At 41.2% G+C, this 26107-nt stretch overlaps 1 protein-coding gene across 2 annotated transcripts in view; it reads left to right on the plus strand.

The window, feature by feature from the left end:
- Positions 1–26107, plus strand: part of PHEX (phosphate regulating endopeptidase X-linked) — a 223280-nt gene that overhangs the window by 108800 nt on the left and 88373 nt on the right. For both annotated transcript variants that reach the window (XM_027054518.2, XM_053202160.1), the window contains one exon: positions 4420–4521. In XM_027054518.2, the coding sequence (XP_026910319.1) occupies positions 4420–4521 (102 nt within the window). The remainder of the gene's footprint in view (positions 1–4419; positions 4522–26107) is intronic.

Here is a 26107-nt window from a genome sequence, read left to right on the forward strand (position 1 = left end):
TTTTTTTTTCTTCGTCCTTTCTCCTCTCAGAGAGTCCCCCCTTGAAATTTCTTGCAGGGCTGGTGTAGTGGTCACGAAGTCCTTTAATTTTTGTTTGGGAAACTTTAAATTTCTCCTTGTATTTTGAATGACAGCCTTGCTGGGTAGAGAATTCTTGGCTGCATATTTTTCCAATTCAGTACATTGAATACATCCTGCCACTCCTTTCTGGCTTGCCAAGTTTCTGTGGACAGGTCTGCTGCAAACCTGATCTGTCTTTACTTATTGGTTGAGGACTTTTTTTTCCCCATGCTGTTTTCACGATTCTTTCCTTGCCTGAGTATTTTGTGAATTTGACTATGATATATGCCTTGTTGATGGTCTATTTTTGTTGAGTCTAATGGGAGTCCTCTGTGCTTCTTGCATTTTGATGTCTTTGTCTTTCTCCAGGTTAGGAAAGTTTTCCACTATGATTTGCTCACATAACCCTTCTACCCCTTTTTCTCTCTCTTCATCTTCTGGAACCCCTATGATTCTGATGTTGTTCCTTTTTAATGAGTCACTGATTTCTCTAATTCTTAAATCATGCTCTTTTGCCTTAGTCTCCCTGTTTGTTTTTTTTTTTTGCTTCATTTTTTTCCATAAATTTGTCCCCAGTAGCACTCATTCTCTGCTCTGCCTCATCCGTCATTGCCACTTTGGCATACATTCGAGATTGCAGCTCAGTTATAGCATTTTTAATTTCATTCTCAGTAGCTTTAACTTCCTTTATCTCTATGTAAAGTGATTCTAGTCTATTTTCGACCCCATTAATGTTTATTTTTGAGGGAGGGACAGAGAGAAGGAGACACAGAATCCAAAACAGGCTCCAGGCCCTGCACTGTCAGCACAGAGCCCGATGTGGGGCTTGAACTCATGAACCGGGAGATCATGACCTGAGCTGAAGTCCGGTGCCCAACTGACTGAGCCACCCAGGGAGCCCTATCTTCCTTTTTTAATGTTTAATTATTTTAAGGGGGGGGAGAGAGAGAGTCTGAGAATGAGGGAAAGGGTAGAGGGAGAGAGAGAATCCCAAGCAGGATCCATGTTGTCAGGGTGGAGCCTGATGCAGGGCTTGATCCCATAAACCTGAGCCAAAATCAAGAGTTGGACACCCAACCGATGGAGCCACCCAGGTGTCATATGTGTATATCTTCTTTAGGGAGGTGTCTGTTAATATCTTCATCTCATTTTAAAGTCAGTTTGGTTGTGTTCTTATTGTTGCATTTCCATTGACATTTAAACACAGTTAAATCTCTCACATGGTCAGCAACTGCAACAGAAGCAGTAGCAGTAGCAACAAACATATGCATACAACCCAAGCCCCAGACCTTCAGACTCCTCTCTTAACCCCACATCCACCTCTGCCTTATCTTTGCTCTCTGTCTGTCTCAGTGTAGAGGCCAAGGGCAGACTGCCCCAAGGTGGGTTACTTTGGTATGAAAATTATTTTGAGCTGAAGGCATTTGAAACCCTATAGGCTCCAGAGAAATTTTTGTCTCTCCCTTAACCACACAGAAGAATCTTAATTGGGAGTCTTTCCCTGAATAAGGGTTATTATCAGAGATAATTTTTATATGAATGAAATTTGAAATATGAAATTTTTGTCTCTCCCTTAACCACACAGAAGAATCTTAATTGGGAGTCTTTCCCTGAATAAGGGTTATTATCAGAGATAATTTTTATATGAATGACCCATGTATATTGTAGGGTAAACATCTAATTATCAAACCTCTGCTCTTATTGCCCATGAAGTGTATTTCTTTCCTTGGAAGTCCCGGACCCCTTCCCCTTTTCTCTTTAGTTCAGGATGACATGTATGTACCTCATCTTGCCTGTCTGTGGAATTTCCACATCTTTGGGGATTCCTTGTACATACACTATTAAATTTGATTTTCTCCTTTTAAGCTGTCTCATGTCAGTTTGATTCTTAGTCCAGCTAGAAGGACCCTTGAAGGGGTCAGGAATTCTTGCTCCCTGATAGTAGACAAACTCCTTGATTGAGTTGTTCAGACTTGCTGTCTCTACTTCCCATGTACCTTTTATCCTCCTGAAGTGTGGCTTTTGTCTCCAGCCCTCTTTCTTTTCCAGCATCCCCAGACTTATAAAATGGCAGCAACATTCACCTAGTTGCCCTTGCCTGAAGCCTGGGAAGTAATCTGACTCTGCCCCCTTGCTCACCTCCCCACATAAAGTTAATCACCCGGTTCCATTAATTTGGTCACTGAGTGTTTCTCAATTTACCCACTTGTCCCCACTCTGATTTCCCCCTCCTTAGTTAATTTGGGAAGATATTATTTCTTCTTTTATGTGAAGATGATGGGAAGGTTGATGTGCATTGTTATGTGATGGAGTCATAAAGACTTACGGGTGCTGGTGACTGCACAGGCGAAAAATCCAGTCGCTGGAGATTTACTTGTCATTTTAACATCCTCCTTGTGTGGACTTTTTGTTTAAAATAGTGACTTCTGCATCTCTCTGTTGGTTTTAACTTTTACTTCCCTGGCATTTTCCTCTCATTTATGAGGCACACCTCTGTTGCTCCTAGAAGTTCTGAGCTCACAGCTGTCATTTAGCTCTGTGGTTGCGTCTTGGCTCTGAACCTCCTTAGCTATAAGAGCTGGATCAGATCATGGACTCTCTTGACTCTTATTTTCTTTATCCATAAAATTAGTGGCTTCCCCTAGACCAGTGGGTCTTCATGCTGGCTGTAAATTACCATCATTTGGGGGGCTTTTGGAACTCTCAACCTAGGCTGCACACTGGAACAGTGACATTAGCATCCTGACTTCTCACCCTCAGGATTGTTTAAAGCTCCCCCCAGAGATCTCAGTGTGTAGACAAGGTTGAGAACCATGGATTTTATGATTTTAAAGGGCCTCAGCTCTCCTGTTATTTCGTGTTTTTAGTCATGCCCCAATCCCAAGTTGAGATTTCCCTTAATGTTTTTACTAAGTTGGTAAGAAATAGCTGTGAAATTCCCCCCCACCCCCTTCCATCTGCTGTTTGTTCTTATTTACATACGATGGAACCCAGCCTACTGATTTACAGTTCTGGTTCCCTACAACTGTTATTGAACTGAAAACATAGCTGAAAACTTATTAAACAGAAAAAAATTATTTTGAGCTTTGTGCCAACAATTCATTATAGAACCAAGGAAACATCTAAACTTTCCTTCTAACATTAATGCTAAAAATGGATTTACAACCCCATAATCTCAAATAAAAATTTTAATTCTGGTGCCAAACCTAGTATTGATCCTTTCTTGAATATCCTATCAAGAAAATCAAGGCATCTCTGCAAGAGAATGGAATTTTGTGGGGTTTGTATCCATAAACAGGCAAGGCCTCCCCAGACCACTCTGTGCGGGCCTCTGAAGGCAAGTGTGAGAATTTTCCTTTCCCTAGTTCTCCCTGCTGACCCATGAACATAGGAAGAAAAGCCAGGTCAAACACACCATCAGTGTGGGTATGTGGTCCCACTGTTGAAACATTTTAGAATAGGTTTTTCAGAAGACTGCTTTTCTGTAGCAGCCCCTTTTAGACCTACCATTTTATATTTGAAATAACCTAAGACTTTTCTAAGCTGCACGGGAATAGAGAAGAGAGTAGGAGGATTACAGACAACAGCCAAGCATTTGGTTTGACCACTGGCACTAAATTTGGGAAGAACTAGGGTCCTGACATAAGTCTGATTTATACTGGGGAAGTGTGCCTTGGGGTGCTGGCTCTTCATCCCTGTTTCCCTGTTTACAGTATCTCTTTCAGCTGTTTGCTCACTTTTTTTCTGCAATACCCACCTGAAATATACAGTTCATGCCTTTGCTTGTCTTTCTCAAATCCTTATTAACTATTGAAATTAGTTGCCACCTTGATAAGGATAGCTTAATTTTAGGTATAGGGAGGTCAGTTATTAGTGACGTTTGGTGAATTCCTTTCCCCATATAATCATTTTACAACTGGATCATCAAATTGTCCTCTGCAAAGGAATGATTCTTTATCTTCTAGTTGGGGGGAGGGGGGGAAAGGCATTTTCCTGGAGAAAGAAATGTTGCCAGAATTTGGAGTCAAGCTGAAAGGAACCTCTTTCCCAGCATGTTTGGCCCTGAACTATTTCTCATGGCTCAGAAAACCTTGTTTGGGGGCACCTAGGTGGCTCAGTGGGTTAAGCGTCCAACTTCGGCTTAGGTCATGATCTCACTGTTCAAGGGTTCCAGTCCCACGTCAGGCTGTGTGCTGACAGCTCAGAGCCTGAAGCCTGCTCTGGATTCTGTGTCTCCCTCTCTCTCTGCCCCTCCCCTGCTCATGTTCTGTCTCTCTCTCAAAAATGAATAAACATTAAAAGAAAACCTTGTTTGTAACTTCTTAGTTTTGACCTGTCTCTTTGGGTATTTCCTTATAGATGGAGGAATTGATTGAGGGTGTTCGCTGGGCCTTTATTGACATGCTGGAGAAAGAAAATGAGTGGATGGATGCAGGGACAAAAAGGAAAGCCAAAGAAAAGGTAAGGATTCTTTTGATAAAAAAATATGACTTTTGATTTAATGGGTTTTTATGCTCAGTATTGTGTACTTGATTAAAAAAATTTTAATGTTCATTTATCTATTTTATTATTTTTATTTTTGCTTACACTGTAATTTTATTTTTTTAATTATTTTCTAAATATAATTTATTGTCAAATTGGCTAACATACAGTGTATACAATGTGCTCTTGGTTTTGGGGTAGATTCCCATGGTTCATCCCTTATATACAACACCCAATCTCATCCCAACAAGTGCCCTCCTCAGTGAAATATTCATTTATTTTTGAGAGAGAGAGAGAAAGTGGGTGCGAATGGGGGAAGGTTAGAAAGAGAGGGAGATAGAATCCGAAGCAGGGTCCACGCTCTGAGCTGTCAGCATAGAACCCGACGGGAGGCTCGAACTCAGAGTGCAGGATCATGACCTGGGCTGAACTTAGATGCTTATCTGACTGAGCCACCTAGGCACCTCTTCTGTACTTGATTTTTTATAATGACTGAGCTCTTGACTCTGAATGACCCCAGAGTTAGGTGTCTGTTTTGGGATGAATACATAGATTTCATCACTAGGGGGTAAGAGAAAATAAGATCTGCCTTTTTCTTTTCTCAAACTGCATTTCAAACACCTTGTAATGCAGCCTTGCCTTCTCTCTTAATTGCTATTTCTAAGAGCCACATGGTCTGCTGCCTAGCGAATTTTGCCACAAACCATCATTGGCTGTGGCAGAGTGCAGAGCAATGGGGAGCCATGGGGAGCAGCTGGCAGAAGAGCCCTCAAGGCACAAAGAAGAAAAACCCATACTGGCTGTGTGTCCTTCTGCTCTGTGCACAGTGTGTGCAAATGTCCTCTGGAAAATCTTTCCCTATAACCAAGCAGGTCTGCTTCCTAACCCATCACTTTGCTCTGATGATCCAAATAGCATGCTTATAAACTGCAGACCACTGGTAGAGCATCGTGTCGGAATACAAAAATGTTTAATAGGGGCGCCTGGGTGGCGCAGTCGGTTAGGCGTCCGACTTCAACCAGGTCACGATCTCGCGGTCCGTGAGTTCGAGCCCTGCGTCAGGCTCTGGGCTGATGGCTCGGAGCCTGGAGCCTGTTTCCGATTCTGTGTCTCCCTCTCTCTCTGCCCCTCCCCCGTTCATGCTGTCTCTCTCTGTCCCAAAAATAAATAAAAAACGTTGAAAAAAAAATTAAAAAAAAATGTTTAATAGAAGTGGACATTCAGTGGGCCTTGTGCAACAAGAGAAAGGAATAAGTGAGAGATGTATTAGCAGCCATGCTGCTGAAAAAACAAATAATCGGACTCATCTTCAATTCTAGGTGTTGGGATGGAGCTGGCGCTCAGGTGGGTAGGGAATACTTGCTACATTCTTAATGGATGCTTCTCTGTGTCTGAGAGACTCTGAACTAGGAGCACTTCTTTTTTAGAGATGTATTTTGAAACTTTGCTAATGACAGTAATCCCCTGGGATGCCTAAATGCTCTCTAGCTTTCTGGGCCCCTCCCCTGCAAGGTTTGATTTAGTGGATTGAGGGTGCAGTTTGAACATTTGTGATTTTAGCCAGTCTCCCTGGTGATTTTTAGTGCTAGGCAGGCCTGGGTAACATGGCTGAGAGACATTCTGAGTCATGTGAGAACAGATATTTTTGCCCTATGGTCACAAAACAGAGGGAGAAGATAGGGCAGTGAAACTACTCCATATGATACTATAATGGTGGATACATGTTGTCATACGTTTGTCCACACCCATAGGAAGGGCAACACCAGGAGTGAATCCTAACAGAGCCTATGGATTCTGGGTGGTAATGATGTATCAGTGCAGGTTCATTGATTGTAACAGAAGTCCCAGTCTTTTGGGGAATATTGTTAATGGGAGAGGCTATGCATGTGTCGGGGTTGGGTTTCTTGGGAAATGTCTGTGTTTTCTTTTCAGTTTTACTGTGAACCTAAGCCTGCTCTAAAACAATAAAGCCTATTAAACAAACAAACCCAAAGAGGGTAGCGTTCGTGGAATGCTTAGCCTTATTGAAATGAGAATGTGCAGAGGTTTAGCAAGGGTGTTTTCTAGGGGTTTACTACTCCTGAAATGGATAAACATTGCCATAGATATTTTTGTCAATAGACGTGAAAAGGCTGTTCAGTGTTTACAGTGAAGAAACAATTTGGGTGGCCGAGGGTGGCAGGTGTTGGAAGAAGACAAAGGTTAGGTTGGATTTTTTCCCTTTGAGAATCTGTCAAAGCTGTCTTAAGTCATGTAAGGCACAAGCTGATGAAGGCAGGAGCATGCGGGCTGTTGATGAGAAGTTTTCCAGATGGTAGATGAAACTTTTGGCACCAACATATTGTTGTTTTTTGAAGGCTTCATTTTCTGGGCTAGCTTGTGATATCTGGAACACAATTTGTCTTGCACTGGGCAGTTGAGAACTCAGAGCACTGGGGACTCTTGATCCTAGCCTGACCCCTCATGGACCCAGAGTCACCTGTATGGAGGGCAGGGTGGAGTTATGAGGGATGAGTGTGTGTTATGAATGGATAGATACCAGAGGAATGTTCTGGGGACCGCAGTGACTTCTTTGGGAAGTATGACTGGTTGCCTCAGGGGGAGATTTGCTGAGTTGCATAAAGCAGTAGGCACCTTATAGTTGGGTCTTCTAGGCAAATGGCCCATGGGTCCTTCTTGAAGGCACATTATTCTCAATTCTTCTAGTATTAGCATGTTCTTGTTTGCCCCTGAGTTGCTCTCCAGTCTTCTATTTTATTTCGATGAGAGCTGTCACTTTTTCTTCTAAAAGTACTCTTTGAACACTCTGCTTTCTTTTGAGCTGAGTTCAACCTGCCAGGAACTCAACTAGTTCCTTGACAGGCAGAAATATCAAAGGGAATTTTCCTCCTGGATCTCACCAGGCTCCCTGAGTATGTCATTTCAGAGTTCAGGGATGTTCCTTTAATAAAAGGCAAGAAAGAGGGAATGTTGTCCAAGAATTTTCAGCAGTTCTCCAAAACATGTCAGGCCCTGGACCCCAGAAGAATGCAGATTTTCTTTTGCTAAATTAAATGAACATGCAGTTCTGGAAATGACCTCTGGGCGGAGCTCATAGACTCACAAAGACAACATTTTAGGAAGCTGAAGGCATTTATGCAGCTTTATGCTCTGGGGTTGTTTTTGAAAAATTATTTTTTTCCTTGCCCTTTTCCTCTGCTGTCCTCAATTTGATTGCCTTTTAATAGTCAACAAGAAAGGAGAGGTTCTGCCTACTAATTCCTTGAATCTTAGATGGAAATCTCTGAAGATTTTAGGGCTTTGTCTTTCTGATATTGAATAGCCTCTGCATTAAGACGGGATTCGCCTGCGTTCAAAGTGGAGGTGAATAATTCGCCTGCTCTTCCTGGTATGACTTGGCACTGTTCTTTGGGCATGTGTTGTATGCAGTATATCACCCAGGCGGAAGATTTCTCATCAATAATAGTGCCCACACTGGGCCAATGCTGAGTCACTTGGCAACCCATTGGGAAAGCTGGAAGAATGTTCTGATTTGCAAGTGGGAGAGGCTTTTCTTTCTCTCACCATGAAGCTCTGGACCGCAGCAAATGGCAGCACCTCCTATATTGGGTGTTGACCTAAGCATTCCCTAGTACCTGGCCTCCTGAATGGGGAGGGCCTAGATACCTGCAGTGGGTTGAGGCCTAACACCTTGAGTTGTGTGGAATTGACTCTGGTTTCCAAATGGAAGTGTGGGGATGTGACTTTGTTGTGTTCTTCACTAGGGGTGATCACTGTAAAAGATAAACGAGGGTGCTTCTGCCCCTGTGAAAGGTAAATTTGTTATCTCAGTCTCCCTGCCTTTCCCTTCTCATCTCTTAAGGGGTCATGAGTGGTTTAGTGTTGTGAAACTGACAATGTAGGTTTCAACTGGAAATTTAACATCATGAAATAAGCACCAATTTTCCTTCAGGATTCTGTTTCCTGCAAGCATATGCTTTAACTGTAAACTAGCAGCAAAGGACAGGAAGCCTGTTATTTTTTCGCTTATCATAGATGTGGAATGAGTGTAAGTAAGGTGATACAAATTATGTTGGGGGGGTGTCTTCTGGAAGATTTGCCTTTTCAGAACAGAGTATGAAGATCTCAAGGTCACTACATAGCGATTCTGAGGCCTGGCAGGAAGGGAGGCAGCACTGCCTTTGGCTGCCCTAGTGGCAGGAGCAGGGCTTCTGCTGGCAAGGTCTGTGTCAGATCAGGAGGAGCAGCTTCCTCACTTCAGCTGGTCCCCACCTAGTTTGAATTCCGTATCCAAAGGCTGGATCCTTTCTGAGATACTTGTTTGTGCTCTTTGCTCCTGGGACCTGTGTTTGCCTGGCCACCCATCAAGAAAAAGACCTAGATGGAACTCCTAGGAAGGCAGTCTCCTTAGGATGCTGTGAGTGGCCTTAACCTTGGCCATAGTAGGTGCAGAGGGTTCCTGGAAGTGTACTACATGGCCCCATTGCCACAGACATGTGACTCCCAGGCACAGGCTTTGAGCAAGTAAGAATTTTCCTACAGAGGGCCAAACAAAAGTGTATCTCACCTCTTTGGCTTTGTCTCTGTTGGGGAGGAAAAACGGTCTTTCCTTCTACCCTTCTAACTACTTGACTGGGCCCCCTGTAACAAAGGATAGATTAACAAAAGACAATCAAACTGAAGTTTATTAACATGTGTATCTCATACATACCTTAGAGAAACTCAGAATAATGAATAACTCATAGAGGTGGCTTAGAGCCCTGGCTTACATAGGTAGCATCTTTAACAAAGAACACTAAATTTGCAGAGAAATGAAAAAGGAAAGAGGTTTTAGACTTCCAAGGGCAGCAGATTGTGGGAAGGTAAATATATGGGAAACAAATGGTAGTTAGAGAATACAGGATAGTTAGTGAAGTTTGTTGCCTGGATTACTCTGGTGTTATCTCCAGGCTGATAGTTGTTTTTGGTGATTCACCTTTGTCCTTCCTGGTAGAGAGGGGAGAGGTCATTAGAGATGCAAATTCCTGGGTCACCTCACACCTGCTAAGCCCTGGGGTGGTGGTGGGAGGCCCAGTGCTGTGCCATTACCATTTCATTGCACATCTGTCTGACCTCCAGCTGCAGGCACCTGCACTTTCCCCCAAAACTTTCTCTTACTATTGGAACCTGCCGTGCCACTCATACAGAGAGGGTCCAGTGGTCTGGGGAAGGAGCACACCCAATGACTGATGGGAGTTGCTGTGTATGTGGTGCAGCCCGCTCCTCCCTCAAGTATGTGTTCAACATGGGCTTCCAGAGTTCCCCCAATGGGGTAAGCTCGGCTTGCTCACATGGGCAACTGGCTCAAGAACCTTTACTGACAGCCTGCCTTGCTCTGCTCACTTCCCCAGTCCCTTCCTGGTGTTTAATGTTTCTTTCACTTGCAAGATGAACTGCTTGTACTCCAGTCCTTGCCTCAGGGTCTGCTCTTGGGGGCCCCCAACTAGGGCGTAGCCCCTGGGGTATGTGCTCTTTCTGTCCTTCCTGAATGCACTTCACTGCATTTCCATGCGAGCAGCACTTCAGCAAATTCAATTCCACAAACAGTTTCAGAACCCATGATGTGTCATGTGCTGGAGTAGTAGCTGCAGGTTCAAAGATGATTAGTGGTTTCCTTTACTTGGGGCTTTCACTCTTCTGGAAGAGGATAGCAGGAACATGGGTGCTGAGCAAATGGGAGAAATTTTAGTTAATGCAATGGAGAAACAAAGTGTTCCTGGCTATCACTGTAGGAGAGGAAGATTCTAAGGAGCCCAAACCCCCTGTGGGGGCCCTTTACTCAGGCACTGCCCTCTCTGTGTCTCCCTTCTCATCTCTGCCTGTGTCCTTGTAGCCTGTGGGTAAGGTCTTTGGTGGCTTTTCCTTGCAGGTCTCAACAGCTCTGCACACAGCTCACTTTCCCTTGGTACGTTCACTCTTGCTTCATTTCACATTTTCGTTTTAAATTGTTCCATGGAAAAGAAGATAGGGAAGTGCTTTTGTCAAACTGTCTCCTGACCTTCCCTGTTCCAAATTCAAGACTGTTTGCATGTGCTTGAGAATGTGCGGTTCTTGGCTCTACTCGACTGCTCCCCTGGGGACACACAGCATATAAACCTATTTCAGCATCCCTCCCCACTCCCTGTAGATCCCTGGCTCACATGTACTGCCATCTTGAGCTCGCTGGCTCTCTCTGACTCCATCTCTCTGCCTCCATGTTTCTCTGTCTCACATTGCACATGTTGGCCAAGGTAGTAGCTTTCATACTTGTATCTCTTCTCACTGGCCTCAACGGGAAGTACAGTATAGAGGTTAAGCCTCTAGACTGTGGAGAAAGACTGCCTAGGCTCTCAGCCAGTGTCTGCCCCTTATTAGCTGTATGGCCCTTTGGAAGTTACTTACCCTCTCTGACCCTCAGGTTTTACATCTCTAAAATGGGGAGATTAGTATGAACCTCAGAGATTTGTTTATGACATGCTCATGTACTTAAAGTACTTAGAAGGGGGCCTGGAGCCTGAGAAAGTCTCTCCACCTGCATTCAGCTGTTTCTTCTAAGCTGCTGTCCCGTGGGAGAGGAGAGGCTTTGGCTGCACTGGCTGGTGAGGAGAGAGCAGTGGGAAGTGAGGTTCCTTGTGTGTATCTGGGTCATTGTGTTTTCCTTTGTTAGGAAGGTCGGTGACAGAGGCCACAGTCTCTGAGGTACCTCTCCTACCTTACGTGTCCTGATGCAGCACGTCAGAGCACTGCCCTTCTCCTTACCGCACCCCCCACAGGGCAAGTCATAGTGAACAGCCCCTGCTGAGAGGGTGATGGGGCAGTACATTGCTTTTCTTTGTGGGTTTCAGATTTTCTGTTTTCTTTTTCTTTGTTTAAAATTTTTTAAGTTTTTATTTATTTATTTTTGAGGGAGGGGCAGAGAGACAGAGGGACAGAGAGAGAATCCCAAGCAGGCTCCATGTTGCCAGCACAGAGCCAGATGTGGGGCTCAGACTCACAAACCGTGAGAGCATGACCTGAGCAGAAGCCAAGAGTTGGGACGCTTAACTGACTGAGCCACCCAGATGCCCCTCGGATTTTCTGGTTTTGAACAAATCCAGCATTATCTTTGTGATACATACTATTATTATTATTATTATTATTATTACTACTATTATTATTTTATTTTTATTACATTTTATAATTTTAGTTCCCATATAGTTAACATGCAGTGTTATATTAGTTTCAGGTGTACAGTATCGTGTTTCAGCAATTCTCTGTGTTGCTCAGTGCCCATTAGGATAAGCGTACTCTGAATCCCCTTCACCTATTTCACCCATCTCCCCCCACCTCCCCTCTGGTAACCATTGGTTTATATACTTTAAACACAAGCAGATATTTGGTGTAAGTAGGAGTTGGATGCATATATTTATCAGAGGCATATACGTGATACCTTATTCATGTGAGCTTAATTGAGTTTTGGTGTTCTGGAACCTCATGGAGGCATTATTTTGGGTGATGCTGTAGGTGATTGGTTCTCGCACTTGAGGTGCATCAGCATCATCTGGAGGGTTTGTTAAAACACAGATTGTCAGGCCCCACTCCCAGAGCTTCTGAGTAGGAAGCTTTGAGTTGGGGCCCCAGGAATTTGCATTTCTGACAAGTTCTCAGTGATTCTGTTGTTCTTGGGTGATTGGTGATTATAGGTGAAAATTTCTTACACCAAGGCTGTGTTACTAGAACTAGTTAACATTTATTAAGTGGCTGTTTTCCCCCTTACAGGAATCCTTTCTCACGTTTCTCACAAGGGAAGGGAGTGCCCTCATGAGTATCAGAACCCAGCTAGGCTCTCTGCTGCACTGCTGTTATGTCTGCTGAAAAGCCCTTCTTGATCGAGATCCATACACTCCTTCTCTGTCACTTCTAACCTTGACTCCATGTCTGTCCCCAGGAAGTATGCAGAATAAGTCTTCCATGTAGAAGCCCTTCTAATATTCGAAGATGTTTAATGTGTTTCTTTTTCGCATGAAATGTCTTTAGTGTTCCTAATAAATTAACAAACATTATATGCCAGGCTGGAAGTTCTAAATGCTTTACAAATATTAACTACTCTAGTGCCATAATTCCTGTATGAGGCAGGTCAAATTTTCCTGTTTTCCACATGAGGAAGTTGAAGCGTGCAGGCTCCCCCAAGGCCGTACTGCCAGTAGGCAGAAGAGCTGGGCCTCCATTCTTGGCAGTCTGCTCTGGGCTCTTATCCACCATGCCAGTGGGTCTTCACGTGTGGTACTCAGACCAGCAGCATTGGCATCACCTAGAAAGGAGCTAGAAATGTAGATTTGTAGTCCTACTCCAGAGCTCAAGAATCCGAAACTCTGGGAGGGGACCCAGGAATCTGCATTTTAATAAGCCCTCCAGGTGATTCTGATGCAGTCAGTGTGGGAATCACTGCTCTGGGTTGTGGTTGTGATGCTTCAGCCTGCTGGCTGCTGTCCAGGTTTCAACATCTTTTCTTAAAGCTCCAGTTCAAAGCTCAACACAATATTCTAGATATAGTCCAACTCACACAGCACATTGGGAATATTATTACTGCATTTGTTTTGCATACAAATTACATTAAAAAATCCAAAGTTTAGATTATGGCTTTCTTTTCCCCTCAGCCATATCACTGTTGGCTCATAACGAATTTACGGTCAGTTAATATCTAGGTCTTTTTTTTTTTTTTTTTTAATCCCCCAGGAACTATTGTTAAGCCCTGTTGCTCCAGCCCTAAACTTGGCTTTTTTTTTTTTTTAAGCCCCTCATCCCAGAACTGCACGTTTATTCTTATTTAAATCCATTTACCTTTGGTTCATGGCTCAGCTTTTAAAAATATATATATTTCTGGATCTTCTGTATGTTTATTTTTGTTACAAAAAACTGTGCTCATTGAAGAAAATCTTGAAAGTAAAGTATAAAAGTAGAAAGAAAAAAATTGTTGCTAGTTCCATCATCCAGTCTTTACAAGAGAATTTTCACTATTACTGCATATTTTTTTCCCACTGGTTATACAGGAAATTACTTAAACAGTTCTCCCTAGTGGAGTACTTAGGTTGTGCTGTTAATGATATTATAATAAACAATTTTGTACATAAATAAAGCTTTCCCTGCATTCAGAACTAATTCCTTAGAATGGGATTCTAAAAAACCGTTAAAAATCTCGTCTGTAACTGAGTGTTTCAACTGCTGTCTCCACCTCTAAATCATTCGTAATCTGATAAATCTGCTGTTTTATTTGATTGGTTTTCTGGGCTATTAATGAGCATGCTTACAAAATGGAGCTGGAATTGGTCTATATATATACTTATCCTTTGGAGACTCCTTCCAGATTGATCTATTAGGCAGATTTATGGAGAATCTGCTCTGTGGTAGGTCTTTTGTTAGGTGCTAAGTAATTCACGTATGAGTAGATTTTTATTCCAGTTTTTCTACTTTGAACAACTCCATGAAGCCATCTTCCAACTTCTCCATTTTGCCTGCTCAGAGATCATGAGGTATTCAGCAATGCCTTGATGTAACCCAGTTACACTGTATTTAGGATATACCTTGATTTACTCTTGTTATTTTAAAAAAGTAGAAATCTGATGATATTGAACATTCACTGGCCTCCCATTCTTTCTAAGGTCCCATGTTATCCTCAGTGCAGATTACATCGTTCCATGGGCTACAGCCAGCTGTTCAGACTCCCAAAATCTTCCCTCCCAGCCAACTGGAAGCACTCAAATCCTGTTGAGTGTATCTTCCAAACAACTTTTAAATCTTTATTATTTCTGTTTCATAGCTCTTTCCTCCCCTAGCCTCTCATACTTTTTTTTCCTTATTTTTTTAAAATTGAGGTAAGATTCATATGACATGAAATTAACCATTTTAAAGTTACAATTCAGTGGATTTTAGTACTTTCACAATGTGGTAGAACAATCACCTCTGTCCAGTCCAAAACATTTCCATTACCCCAAAAGGAAACTTCATATCCATTAGTGGTCACTCCTCATTCTTGCCTTCTCCCAACCCCAGGCAGCCACCAGTCTGCTTTCTCTGTATGGATTCACCTATTCTGCATATTTCATGTACGTGGAATCCTATAATATGAGAACTTTCATGTATAGCCTGTTTCACTCAAGAAAATGTTTATAGGTTCATGTTGTAACATGTATCCTTTCATCCTTCTTAATCCATTTCCTCATTTATAGTCTTGGAAAGAGAATAGCAGAATAACCTTTTTTTTTTTTTTTTTTTTTTTTTAGCATTTCTGATAGTGACATCTTCCCTGTCTTCTCTGAACTTCAGGAATAGCATCATAGTGTTTATTCATAACTAAAAAGCTCTATCTCAAAATCTAGATTACTGAGTTGACATGACCACTGTAAGGGAAGAACTGTGGCTGGCTGGTTGATTCTTGTAAGCTCAGAACCTAACATCATCTGGCATTCCCTTCTGTGGCTACTGGGCAGACCTTTATAAGGCTCATGGCTCCACCAAACACACAGGAAAGAAAGACATCTTTTTGGGGACCTCCCTTTCTTCACCCATGAAATGAGAACAAGGAAACTACCATTTCACAGAGTGTTTGGTAGGATTAAGTAAGCATAGTTTCCTCTTATTTCCTCCTCACCAAATAATGCGATGTGCCATTATAGTCTCCTAAAATTGAAAGAGAAGCTGATGTCAATTAAATTTTCTTTGGGGGTGGAGGTACAACGTGGCCCTTTATTGACTTCTACTCTGTTCAAAAATTTTAAATGTTTTATTGCAGAAATTTTTAAGTGTGTAAAAGTGTACCTACTAGACCCCTAGGTCCTCCTCACCCAGCCTCACCAGTGAGCTTTGTTTGCCATTCTGATGTCATGTACTCTCCACCCAACCTGTTTTTATGCTCGAGAATTCAAAAGCTAATTCCCAACATCATTTTACTATAAACATTTTATTATGTATCTCCAACAGATAAGTATTTTTTTAACTAAGCACAGTACCATGAACATACCCAACACCACTAACAATACCTCATTAATTAGTAGCCTGTGTGTATTATGCTGTAATTATCCAAAACATGTCTGTTCCTTTTTTTTAAGCAGTTGGTTCAAATCAGTATCCAGAGTGTACATATTGCAGTTATAGGTCCATCTTTTAAGCCTTCAAAACTTTTAAGAGCTCCCACTCCTGCTTTATCTGTGAATGTTATCTCTTGAAAAACTTGTGTTGTTTGCCTGGTAGAGTTTTCAACAATCTTGATTTGGATGAGTATATCCTAGTGTTTTTCTGTCCTTTACATTTCCTGTTAATTGAATCGAGAGGCTTGATGAGATTCAGATTCAATTTTTGTCTGGCAAGAAGACTCGGTGGTCAACACTGTGTGCTTCCTATTGTGGCCTCGCAGGAGGCTTGTGATGATGGACTTCCCCCATCTCAGGGCAGAGGTTGATCAGAGGTCTTGGGGTCCATTTTAACTTACCCCTCAACCTTTCACCTCAGGCGGTGATCCTCTTTCTCCACTGTGTCTTAAGCTCACCTAGGAAGCTTTTAAGAAAATCCTGATGCTTAGGTGGCACCCTGGGCCAATGGCATCCAGACTCCCTGGGGCATCAGCATTTTTTTAAAGTTCCTCAGGAGATGTAAATGTGCAGCCAGGGTTGAAAAACACTGGCCTAATTATTTTCACGGTCGTTGATAATACCGCATAGGTACATGAGTTCATTGGGTGTTGCAACTAGTGATTTTCAAGTTCTGTCATTCTGTCTGCATTTATTAACTGGAATTGTTCTATAAAAAAGATTTCCTCTTATCAACAAACAACTTGAATATACTGATACATAGTTTATACTGACATAAACTGCTGAAAGGTGGCATTAGTGTCTGTCACCTGTCATTATTAATTTATACCATGAGTTGGCCTCTTAATACCTCCAAAGGTGCCAAAGCAGTTTTTTTTCTTAATACCAGTATAGTTAACATACAGTGTTTTGGGTGTACATTATAGTGATTCCACAGTTCTAGACATTACTCAGTACTCATCACCATAAGTGAACTCTTAATCCCCTTCACCTATTTCACCCATCCCCACCCCACCTCCCCTCTGGTAACTACCAGTCTGTTCTCTCTAGTTAAGAGTCTCTTTTTTTGGTTTGTCTTTTTTTTTTCTTTGTTTTGTTTCTTAAATTCCACATATGAGTCAAATCATATGGTATTTGTCTTTCTCTGATGTATTTCACAAGCATTATGCTCTCTAGATCCATCCTTATGGTAAATTGCAATCTCATTCTTTTTTATGGCTAATAGTCCGGCTGTGTGTGTGTGTGTGTGTGTGTGTGTGTGTGTGTGTGTGTGTGACTTCCTCTTTATCCATTCACCTACTGATGGATACTCGGGCTGCTTCCAGAATTTGGCTATTGAGAATAATAAGGCAATAAACATAGGGGTGCATATATCTTTTTGAATTAATGTTTTTGTATTCTTTGGGTAAATACCCAGTAGTGGAATTAATGGATGCTACCTATAGTGATTCTCTTTTGAAGTTTTTGAGGGACCGCCATACTGTTTTCCACAGTAACTGTACCACTTTGCATTCCCACCAGCAGTGCACCAGGGTGCACGTGCATGCACTCAAGTTGGGGAGGGTCAGAGAGAGAAGGAGAGAGGAAATCCCAAGCAGGCTCCACCCTGTCATTACAGAGTCTGACACCAGGGCTTGAACTCACAAACTGTGACATCATGACCTGAGCCAAAATCAAGAGTTGGACGCTTAACCAACTGAGCTGCCTAGGCGGCCCCCTCTAAACCTACTTTGATGAGGGTTTTTTTAAATGATGAATGGATGTTGTACTTTGTCACATGCTTTTTCTGCATCTCTTGAAATGAACCTCTGGTTTTTATCCTTTCCCTGGTTGATGTGATAAGTCATGTTGATTGATTTGTAAATATTGAACCACCCTTGCATTCCAGGAATAAATCCCACCTGATCATGGTGAATGATTTTTTTAAATGTATTGTTGGGTTCAGCTTGCTAATATTTTGTGAAGGATTTTTGCATTTATGTTCATCAGAGATAATGGCCTGTATACAGTTCTCTTTTTTTTGTAGTGTTTTTGTCTGGTTTTGGTATCAGGATAATGCTGACCTCATAGAATGAATTTGGAAGCTTTTCTTCCTCTTCTGTTGTTTGGAATAGTTTGAGAAGAATAGGTATGAAATCTTTAAATGTTGGGTAGAATTCACTTGTGAAGCTCTCTGGTGCTGGGATTTTCTTTGTTGGGAGATTTTTGCTTACTGCTTTAGTTTTATTGTTTCAAATTTTTGTTTCTTCCTGATTCAGTTTTGGAAGTTATAGGTTTCTAGGAATTTACCCATGTCTTTTAGGTTGCCCAATTTATTGGCATCAATTTTTCATAACATTCTCTTACAATCCTTTGTATTTCTGTGGTGTTGGTTGTTATTTCCTCTCTTTCCTTTCTAATTTTGAGTTCTCTCTCCCCCCTCCATCCCTGTCTCCATCTCTCTCTCTCTTTCCCTCCTTCATCTTTTGATGAGTCTGGCTAAATGTATATCAGGTTTTTGTTGATCTTTCCAAAGAACCAGCTCCTGGTTTTGTTGATCTGTTATTTTTGAGTTTCTATTTCATTTCTTTCATTCTTTTATTTTGCTATTTCATTCATTTCTGCTCTAATCTTTATTATTTTCTTCCTTCTACTAGTTTTGGATTTTGTCTGTCATTTTTCTAGCTTAACTTTAGGTGTAAGGTTAGGTTGTTGATTTGAGATTTTTTTTGTTTCTTGAGATAGGCCTGTTGATATAAACTTCCCTCTTAGAACAGCCTTTGCTGCATTCCTAAGATTTTGTACAATTGTGTTTTCATTTTCATTTGTCTCCATGCATTTTTTTTTTAATTTTTTTCAACGTTTTTTTTTTTTGTTTTGTTTTGTTTTTTGGGACAGAGAGAGACAGAGCATGAATGGGGGAGGGGCAGAGAGAGAGGGAGACACAGAATCGGAAACAGGCTCCAGGCTCCGAGCCATCAGCCCAGAGCCTGATGCGGGGCTGGAACTCACGGACCGCGAGATCGTGACCTGGCTGAAGTCGGACGCTCAACCGACTGCGCCACCCAGGCGCCCCTCCATGCATTTTTTTATTTCCTCTTTGATTTTTGGTTTACTCATTAATTGTTTAGTAACATGTTCTTAGTAGCATGTTATTTAACCTCCATATATTAGTGTTCTTTCCAGATTTTTCCTTGTGATTGATTTCTAATTTCAAAGTGTTGTGGTTGAGAAAGATGCATGGCATGACTTCAGTCTTTTTTAATGTGTTGAGACTTGTTTTGTGGCTTAACATGTGATCTATTCTGAAGAATGTTCCTTGTGCATTTGGAAAGAATGTGTATTCTACTGATTTGGGATGGGATGTTCTGAATATATCTTTTAGATCCATCTGGCCCAATGTGTCCTTCAAAGCCACTGTTTCCTTGTTGATTTTCTGTTTGGATGATTTTTCCATTGATGTAAATAGGCTATTAAAGTTTCCTACTATTATTGTATTACTGTCAATTACTTCCTTTATGTTTGTTATTAGCTGTTTTATGTATTTGGGTTCTTTCATGTTGGGTGCATACATATTTACAATTGTTATATCTTTTTGTTGGATTGTTCCCTTTATGATTATATAGTGTCCTTTTTTGTCTCTTGTTACAGTCTTCATTTTAAAGTCTATTGTGTCTGATATTATTGCTACCCCAACTTTCTTTTCACTTCCATTTGCACGATAAATGTTTTTCCATCCCTTTACTTCCAATCTGCATGTGTCCTTAGGTCTGAAATGAGTCTCTTGTAGGCAGCATATAGATGGGTCTTCCTTTTTTATCCATTGCATCACCCTGTATCTTTTGATTGGAGCATTTAGTCTATTTGCATTGAAAGTAATTATTGATATGTATGTATTTATTGCCATTTTGTTACTTGTTTTATGGTTGTTTTTGTAGTTCTTCTCTGTTTCTTTTTTCTCTTGGTCTCTTCTATCAGTTTGCAGGCTTTCTTTAGTGATATACTTGCATTCCTTTCTCTTTATTTTTTGCATGCTTATTAGGGTTTTTTGATATATGGTTACCAGTAGGTTTGTATGTAGCATCTTCTGCATATAGTAGTCTCTATTAAGTTGATGATAACTTAAATTTAAACCCATTTTTTACTCCTTCCTCAAATTTTAGGTATATGGTGTCATACTTACATCCTTCTGTTTTATGAATATTTTGACTGATTTTATAGGTATAATTAATTTTACTGCTTTTGTGTTTCCTACTTTTCTTACTCAAGGTTTTTGCTTTCCACTCATAGAGTCCCCTTTAACATTTCTTGTAGAGCTGGTTTAATGGTAATGAATTCCTTTAACTTTTGCTTATCAGGGGAGCTCTTTTATCTCTCCTTATATTTTTAATGTTAGTCTTGCTGGATAGAGTAATTTTCACTGTAGGTTTTTTCTTTCATTACTTTGAATATATCATGCCACTCCCTTCTGACCTGCTGATAGCCTTATGGTATTTGCTTGTATGTAACTGTCTTCTTTTCTCTTGCTGCTTTTAAAATTCTTTCTTTATCACTACTTTTTGCCCTTTTAATTATGTGTCTTGGTATGGACCTCCTTGGGTTGATTTTGTTGGTGGCTCTCTGTGCCTCCTGGATCTGGATATCTGTTTCCTTCCCCAGATTAGGCAAGGTTTCAGCTATTATTTCTTCAAATAAATTTTTTGCCCCCCTTTCTCTCTCTTCTCCTTCTGGGATCCCTACTAATGTGAACATTGTTGAATTTCATGGGATTGGTGAGTTCCCTAAGTCTCTTTTAATTTATTTTTTATTTTTTTCTCTCTCCTGTTCAGCTTGATTGCTTTGGGTTACTCTGTCTTCCAGGTCACTGATATGTTGTTCTACTTCCTCTAGTCTACTATTTATTCCATCTAGTGTATTTTTATTTTCAGTTACTGAGTTCTTCATCTCTCATTGGTTCTTTTTTATGTTTTCTGTCTCTTTGTTGAGAGTCTCAGTGAGGTTCTCCACTCTTTTTGCAAGTACAGTATCTTTATGACCATTACTTTAATTCTCTACCAGGTGTATTATTTTTCTCTGCTTAACTTAGCTTTCTTGCTGTGATTTTGTCCTGTTCTTTCATTTGGGACATACTTCTCTGTCTCCTCATTTTGTCTAACTCTCTGTGTCTATTTCTATGTTTTAGGAAAGTCACTTATGTCTCCTGTTCTTGAAAGTAGTGGCCTTATGAAGAAGAGGTCCTGTGGTGGCTGAAGTGCAATGTCCCCTGTTTGCCAGAGCTTGGCTTTTTTGGGGTATCTCGTATGTGTGTTGTATGCACCCTACTGTTGTAGTTGAGCCGTGTTTGTCTGCAGTCCAATTGTCCTCAATGGTTCTCTTTGCCTGTTGTGGGCAGGTTTGGTCCCTGTGTTGTTAGTGGACCAGTCTCCACCTGCCTTGGGCTGCATTGAGTCAGACCAGGGATTTGCCAGGATGCAGTAGCACTGAATTGCAGGGTACTTTGCCTGTGTTGTCCTCTGAGAAGCTTTCATTGGTGGGAGGGGACTGCAGTCAAACCAGATGTCTGCTCCCAGCCCACTGCTGGGGCTGCAGTTAGAAGGGTGTGTGTGGTTATCTTCCCCTTTCCGTGGGGCAGGAGTCACTTTGGAGTGGTAGTGGTCTCTGTTGGAGCTGTTTGCACAGTGCCAGGCTTGTGACATCTCTTTGGATGGGCTGTGTCTAAGGGCATATTGGATAGGGTCCATCCTCAGGAGAATGTGGGGATGGGACACATGCTGTTAGTAAGGTTTGTGAGCAGGTCTGCTGTGGGAGGAAACCTGTAGCTGAGACCTGGCTGGAGGGGGCATGTCTGCAGGGGAATGAGGAGGCTGGGTGCACTGTTAGCAAGTTAGATAGCACTTGCTCGCGCTCTGCTGGTTCCCTCAGGTTACTGTGTGTCTAGACTGCAAAGTGAAGGAGGGAAATGGCACTTGACAGCTTCTTTGTTCCTGAAAAGTCTTCCAATGATCCTTGCATCCTTAGCATTTGCTCTGAGATTAGTAAACTAATCTCCTTCCCATATACCTCATGTGTTTTTATATTGTTGCTGCTTTTTTTTTAATGTTTGTTTATTTTTGAGAGAGAGACAGACAGACCACAAGTGGGAGAGAGTCAGAGAGAGAGGGAGACACAGAATCTGAAGAAGGCTATAGGCTCTGAGCTGTCAGCACAGAGCTGACACGGGGCTTGAACTCATAAACCGTGAGATCATGACCTGAGCTGAAGTCAGAGCCCCAACTGACTGAGCCACCTAGGTGCCCCTCAAACTGTTGCTTCTATATTGTATCTCCATGGACTGTTTGTTGTGCTGTATCTTTAAGGGTGGGAGCTCAGTTTCCTCTCACCCTCCTGGCTCTCCCAGAGCTGAGCCCATTAATTTTTAAAGTTCTGGGTGGTGGGGCGCCTGGGTGGCTCAGTCGGTTAAGTGTCCGACTTCCGCTCAGGTCATGATCTCATGGTTCACGAGTTCGAGCCCCATGTCGGGCTCTGTGCTGACAGCTCGGAGCCTGGAGCCTGCTTCCGATTCTGTGTCTCTCTCTCTCTCTGACTCTCCCCCGACTCATGCTCTGTCTCTCTCTGTCTCAAAAATAAATAAACGTTAAAAAATTATAAAAAGAAATAAAGTTCTGGGTGGTAAGCCATGCTGATTGTAAGAACTCACAAGATTATGCCTTTCTGGTTTTCAAAGTCAGATATTTTGGGGATTCATCTTCCCCGTGTGGGTTCTCCTTACCTGAGATTGCTGGTGTGAAGGTATGTTTCTCTGCCTTCTCTGTGTGGCATTCTCCCTACCCCCCACAGACAGTCCTGTGGGTCTGTTTAGTTCCCCACTGAGTGTCCATCCTTCTTCTCCTTGCATTGTGGCCTCTTTACATTTAGCTGTGGAGAGTCTGTTCTGCTAGTCTTTGGGTCATTTTCTGGGTTATTTACACTGATGTGGGTGTTATCTAGTTCTATCAATGGGATAAGGTAAGTTAAGGCTCCTCCTGCTCTGCCATCTTCCAGGGAAGTCCAAAGCAGTTTTATTTAAGTATCATTATAAGCTCAGGGAATTTTATGTACTTGATTTGTTTAAATTCATTACAATCATTTTTTCTTCCTTTTTCTTTCTTTCTTTTTTTTTTTTTTAAGCACAAATTTTCCCCCAGTGGCCAACAATTGTTTTACTTTAGGGAATTTTGATGGACTCTAGTTGTTTCTAACAGTGTCTTTATTTCCTGGTGTGACAAGATAACGTCTTTAATGCTCGAGCTCTGCTTAATCACAAACTGTTTTGAACAATTATAAATTAGTGCGTTAATTAGTTCTCCCACCAATGAGCAATATATTGTTTTGTTTTTTTTTTGTCTTGGTGGAAGAGAGACTCCTTAGCAACTTGAAGTACAGAGTTGTAGTAATAAGTGCGCAGAAATCTGAGTTAGAAGTGGATGTAAATGTTCATTTGTAAGGAGCACTAGCTCATTTCTGCGGGCATGTGCATGTAATACTTACTGTATGGTTTTTGAAAATGTTTTTAGTGTTGTCCCAGTGTTGGTCATCAAGGATATAAATAAGTGTATAACTAGTGTTTGACCATGACATATGTGAAAAAAAATTATGCTAGTCTCAAGGAATAGAACTAATTTGAACAATGTGGAACAATGGAACTATATTAAAAGATAAAAGTTGGAATAGTAAGTATTTAAAAATGTTAACAATGTCAGCCACCTGTAATAGTTTGAATATGGTACTGTAAAAGTGTTTAGTTTTTAAGAGTTTATTGGGTATTATTTTAGGTTGAGGGATGGGTTGGTTGTAGGACTTTGAAAGCATTTGGGAAAATGCCATGATGGCCTTCAAATGAAATTCCAGAGGCCCAAAGCATACTAGAGCTGCATTTTAAATATCACGGGGACTATTTGTTACTTTTATTCTTGGGATGAGTGGGGGAAATTTAATGCCTGAGTTTATTCTTTTTTGGTCCAAATTCAAATTGAGTATGTTAGGAATTCACTTAGAAATATATGTTTATTTTGATTTGATATAAAAAGAATCACTCTAAAAACTTTTTTTTTTACATTATTATTTTGAAGTCTATTTGACATACAATATTACATTAGCTTCAGGTATACAACTTAGTGAAAAAGAATCTGTTTTGATATATTGATTTTTAACTGAATGGGAAAACGAGTTCATTAGGAATGTTCAAGTTCTCTGTGTACATTTTGTGATGCTTCTCTCCAGCCCAAGATGAAACTAATAGCCTCGACGCATCTGTGTATCTGCTATCTCTGGGGTTGCGTCTGCTGCTGTCAGCCGCTCCCTTCTTATCTGGCTGCTGGTCCTGCTCAGTCAGTTGTACAGGAATGTCAGTTCCATTAATAACCCAAGGACTGGACAGGCAGATAGTGGAAAATGGGTGAAGAGAAAGAAACTGTATTTAACCCAGTGTTCTGAGTTGTCATTTTCTAGACCCTAGCATGGCCGGGTAGAGGCCGGGTAGAGGGTGTGACAGCAAATCCACTTCTGACAGAATCTCACTTATGAGCCAGAGAAACAACCCAGCACCAAGAGAAAGAAGGTGAATGATACTTGGGAAAAAAGGTAAAGATTTGGGGTTGGAAAAGTCCAGGGAAGCAGTGCTAGGAAAAAATGGCATGACCGAAGTATTTGGATGGTATTTGGATAGTATTTGGATTCTGACAACTTTACCACATAAATTTTATTTTGATTTTTTTCTTTTCAAGTTTGTATTTTTTCAGTTTTCACAAAAATTTATTTTTTAAATTTATTTTTAAAAATATAGTTTATTGTCAAGTTAGCTAACATACAGTGTATACAGTGTGCTCTTGGTTTTGGGAGTAGCTTCCCATGATGCATCACTTACATACAGCAGGACTCTCAGTAGCCAAAGTATGGAAAGAGCCCAAATGTCCATCAACTGATAAGTGAATAAAGAAGATGTGGTTTATATATATGATGGAATACTAATTGGCAATGGGAAAGAATGAAATCTTGGCATTTGCAACAACGTGGATGGAACTGGAGGGTATTATGCTAAGTGAAATAAGTCAGCCAGAGATAGACATCATACGTTTTCACTCGTATGTGGAATTTGAGAAACTTAACAGAAGACCCTGTGGGAAGGGAAGGGGAAAAAGAGTTTCAATCAAGTTTGTATTTAAATTCTAGTTAGTTAACATACGTGGTAAAATTGGTTTCAGGTGTAGAATTTAGGGATTCATCACTTACCTATAATAACCAGTGCTCATCACAAGTGCCCTCCTTAATACCCATCATTCTTGGTGTTTCAAATGAAAACAATTCCTTTTTTCTGAAAAAGGAGTGTATGGAAGGATTGATTCTTCAGAGGATTTTGGAGTCATTTGCTGTTCTTTTTGGGTCTGGATCAGTCAATTGCCAGAGGGAAGAGAACAAGTGTTAATTTTCTTCTTGCAGGTAGAATGCCTCACCTACTGCATTGCTCTGCATTTGGGTTATCTATTGCTTTGTAGCACCCACTCCAAAATTCCCAGCTCAAAGTGGAAGATACCTTATGATTATTTCTCATGATTCTGTGGGTTGGCTGGAGCTAAGCTGGATGGCTCTTCTACTGGCCTCACCTGGAGTCTCTCATGCATTTGCTTTCATGTGTTGTACATGGCTGGACATCTGAGGTGGCTTCTTCACTCATGTCTGGTACCTCAATGTTCCTCCTATGGCTTCTTTCTCCAGCAGGGTGGCATGATATATACTCTTAAAGGAAGGGTAAGGGTTCCAAGAGGAGGAAGCCAAATTTGCCAGTATTTCTAAGGTCTGGGCTCAGAAGCCCCAGGTTTCTTTTGCAACATTCTCTTGGTCACAGCTGGGGACAAGCCCAGTCCTTATTCAAGGGCAGGAGAAAGACTTCACCTCTTGGCTTCAGGAGCAGCGTGAGCATACACAGACAAGAGCTATTGTTGGTAGCTATGTTTGGAAACTACCTACCTGCAGTCAGGATCTTTTGCCTCTCTTGTCTCTGTTCAGTTTTTCATTGTTTACATTAGAGAATTTTGAACTGTTTTTAGCCTCTCTTTCACCCTGACCACTGAGTGTCATTATTATTATTTTTTGCTATTTTCCTGTTTGTTTGGTTGGGTTGTTTCTTATTACTGACTGATTTCTTTTTCTTAGCTCAAGGCCAGTATATATATTGACTCAATTAATTATTTGAGTAATCTAATTATTGAGCTGTGATAGGGAAAGGACTCTGCCTCAGTCTGTAAGACCTTCCTTCCTGCTGTGAGAAATTCCTACTAGGTTTTGGAGGCCAGAGTTGAAATAAATCACAAGGAACCCAACCCCATCCTAATAGACAGGTTTTTTTTTTTCTGTTTTACATTTGAGTTCCTTGGAAAATACAGTTAATTTTCAGTATAGACACACTCTATACTGACTTCCTATATTCCATAAGCAAAGACTCAGTGTTGACAAGGGCCATGCTTCATCAT

Source organism: Acinonyx jubatus, chromosome X (assembly GCF_027475565.1).
Source record: "Acinonyx jubatus isolate Ajub_Pintada_27869175 chromosome X, VMU_Ajub_asm_v1.0, whole genome shotgun sequence".
Taxonomy (NCBI): domain Eukaryota; kingdom Metazoa; phylum Chordata; class Mammalia; order Carnivora; family Felidae; genus Acinonyx; species Acinonyx jubatus.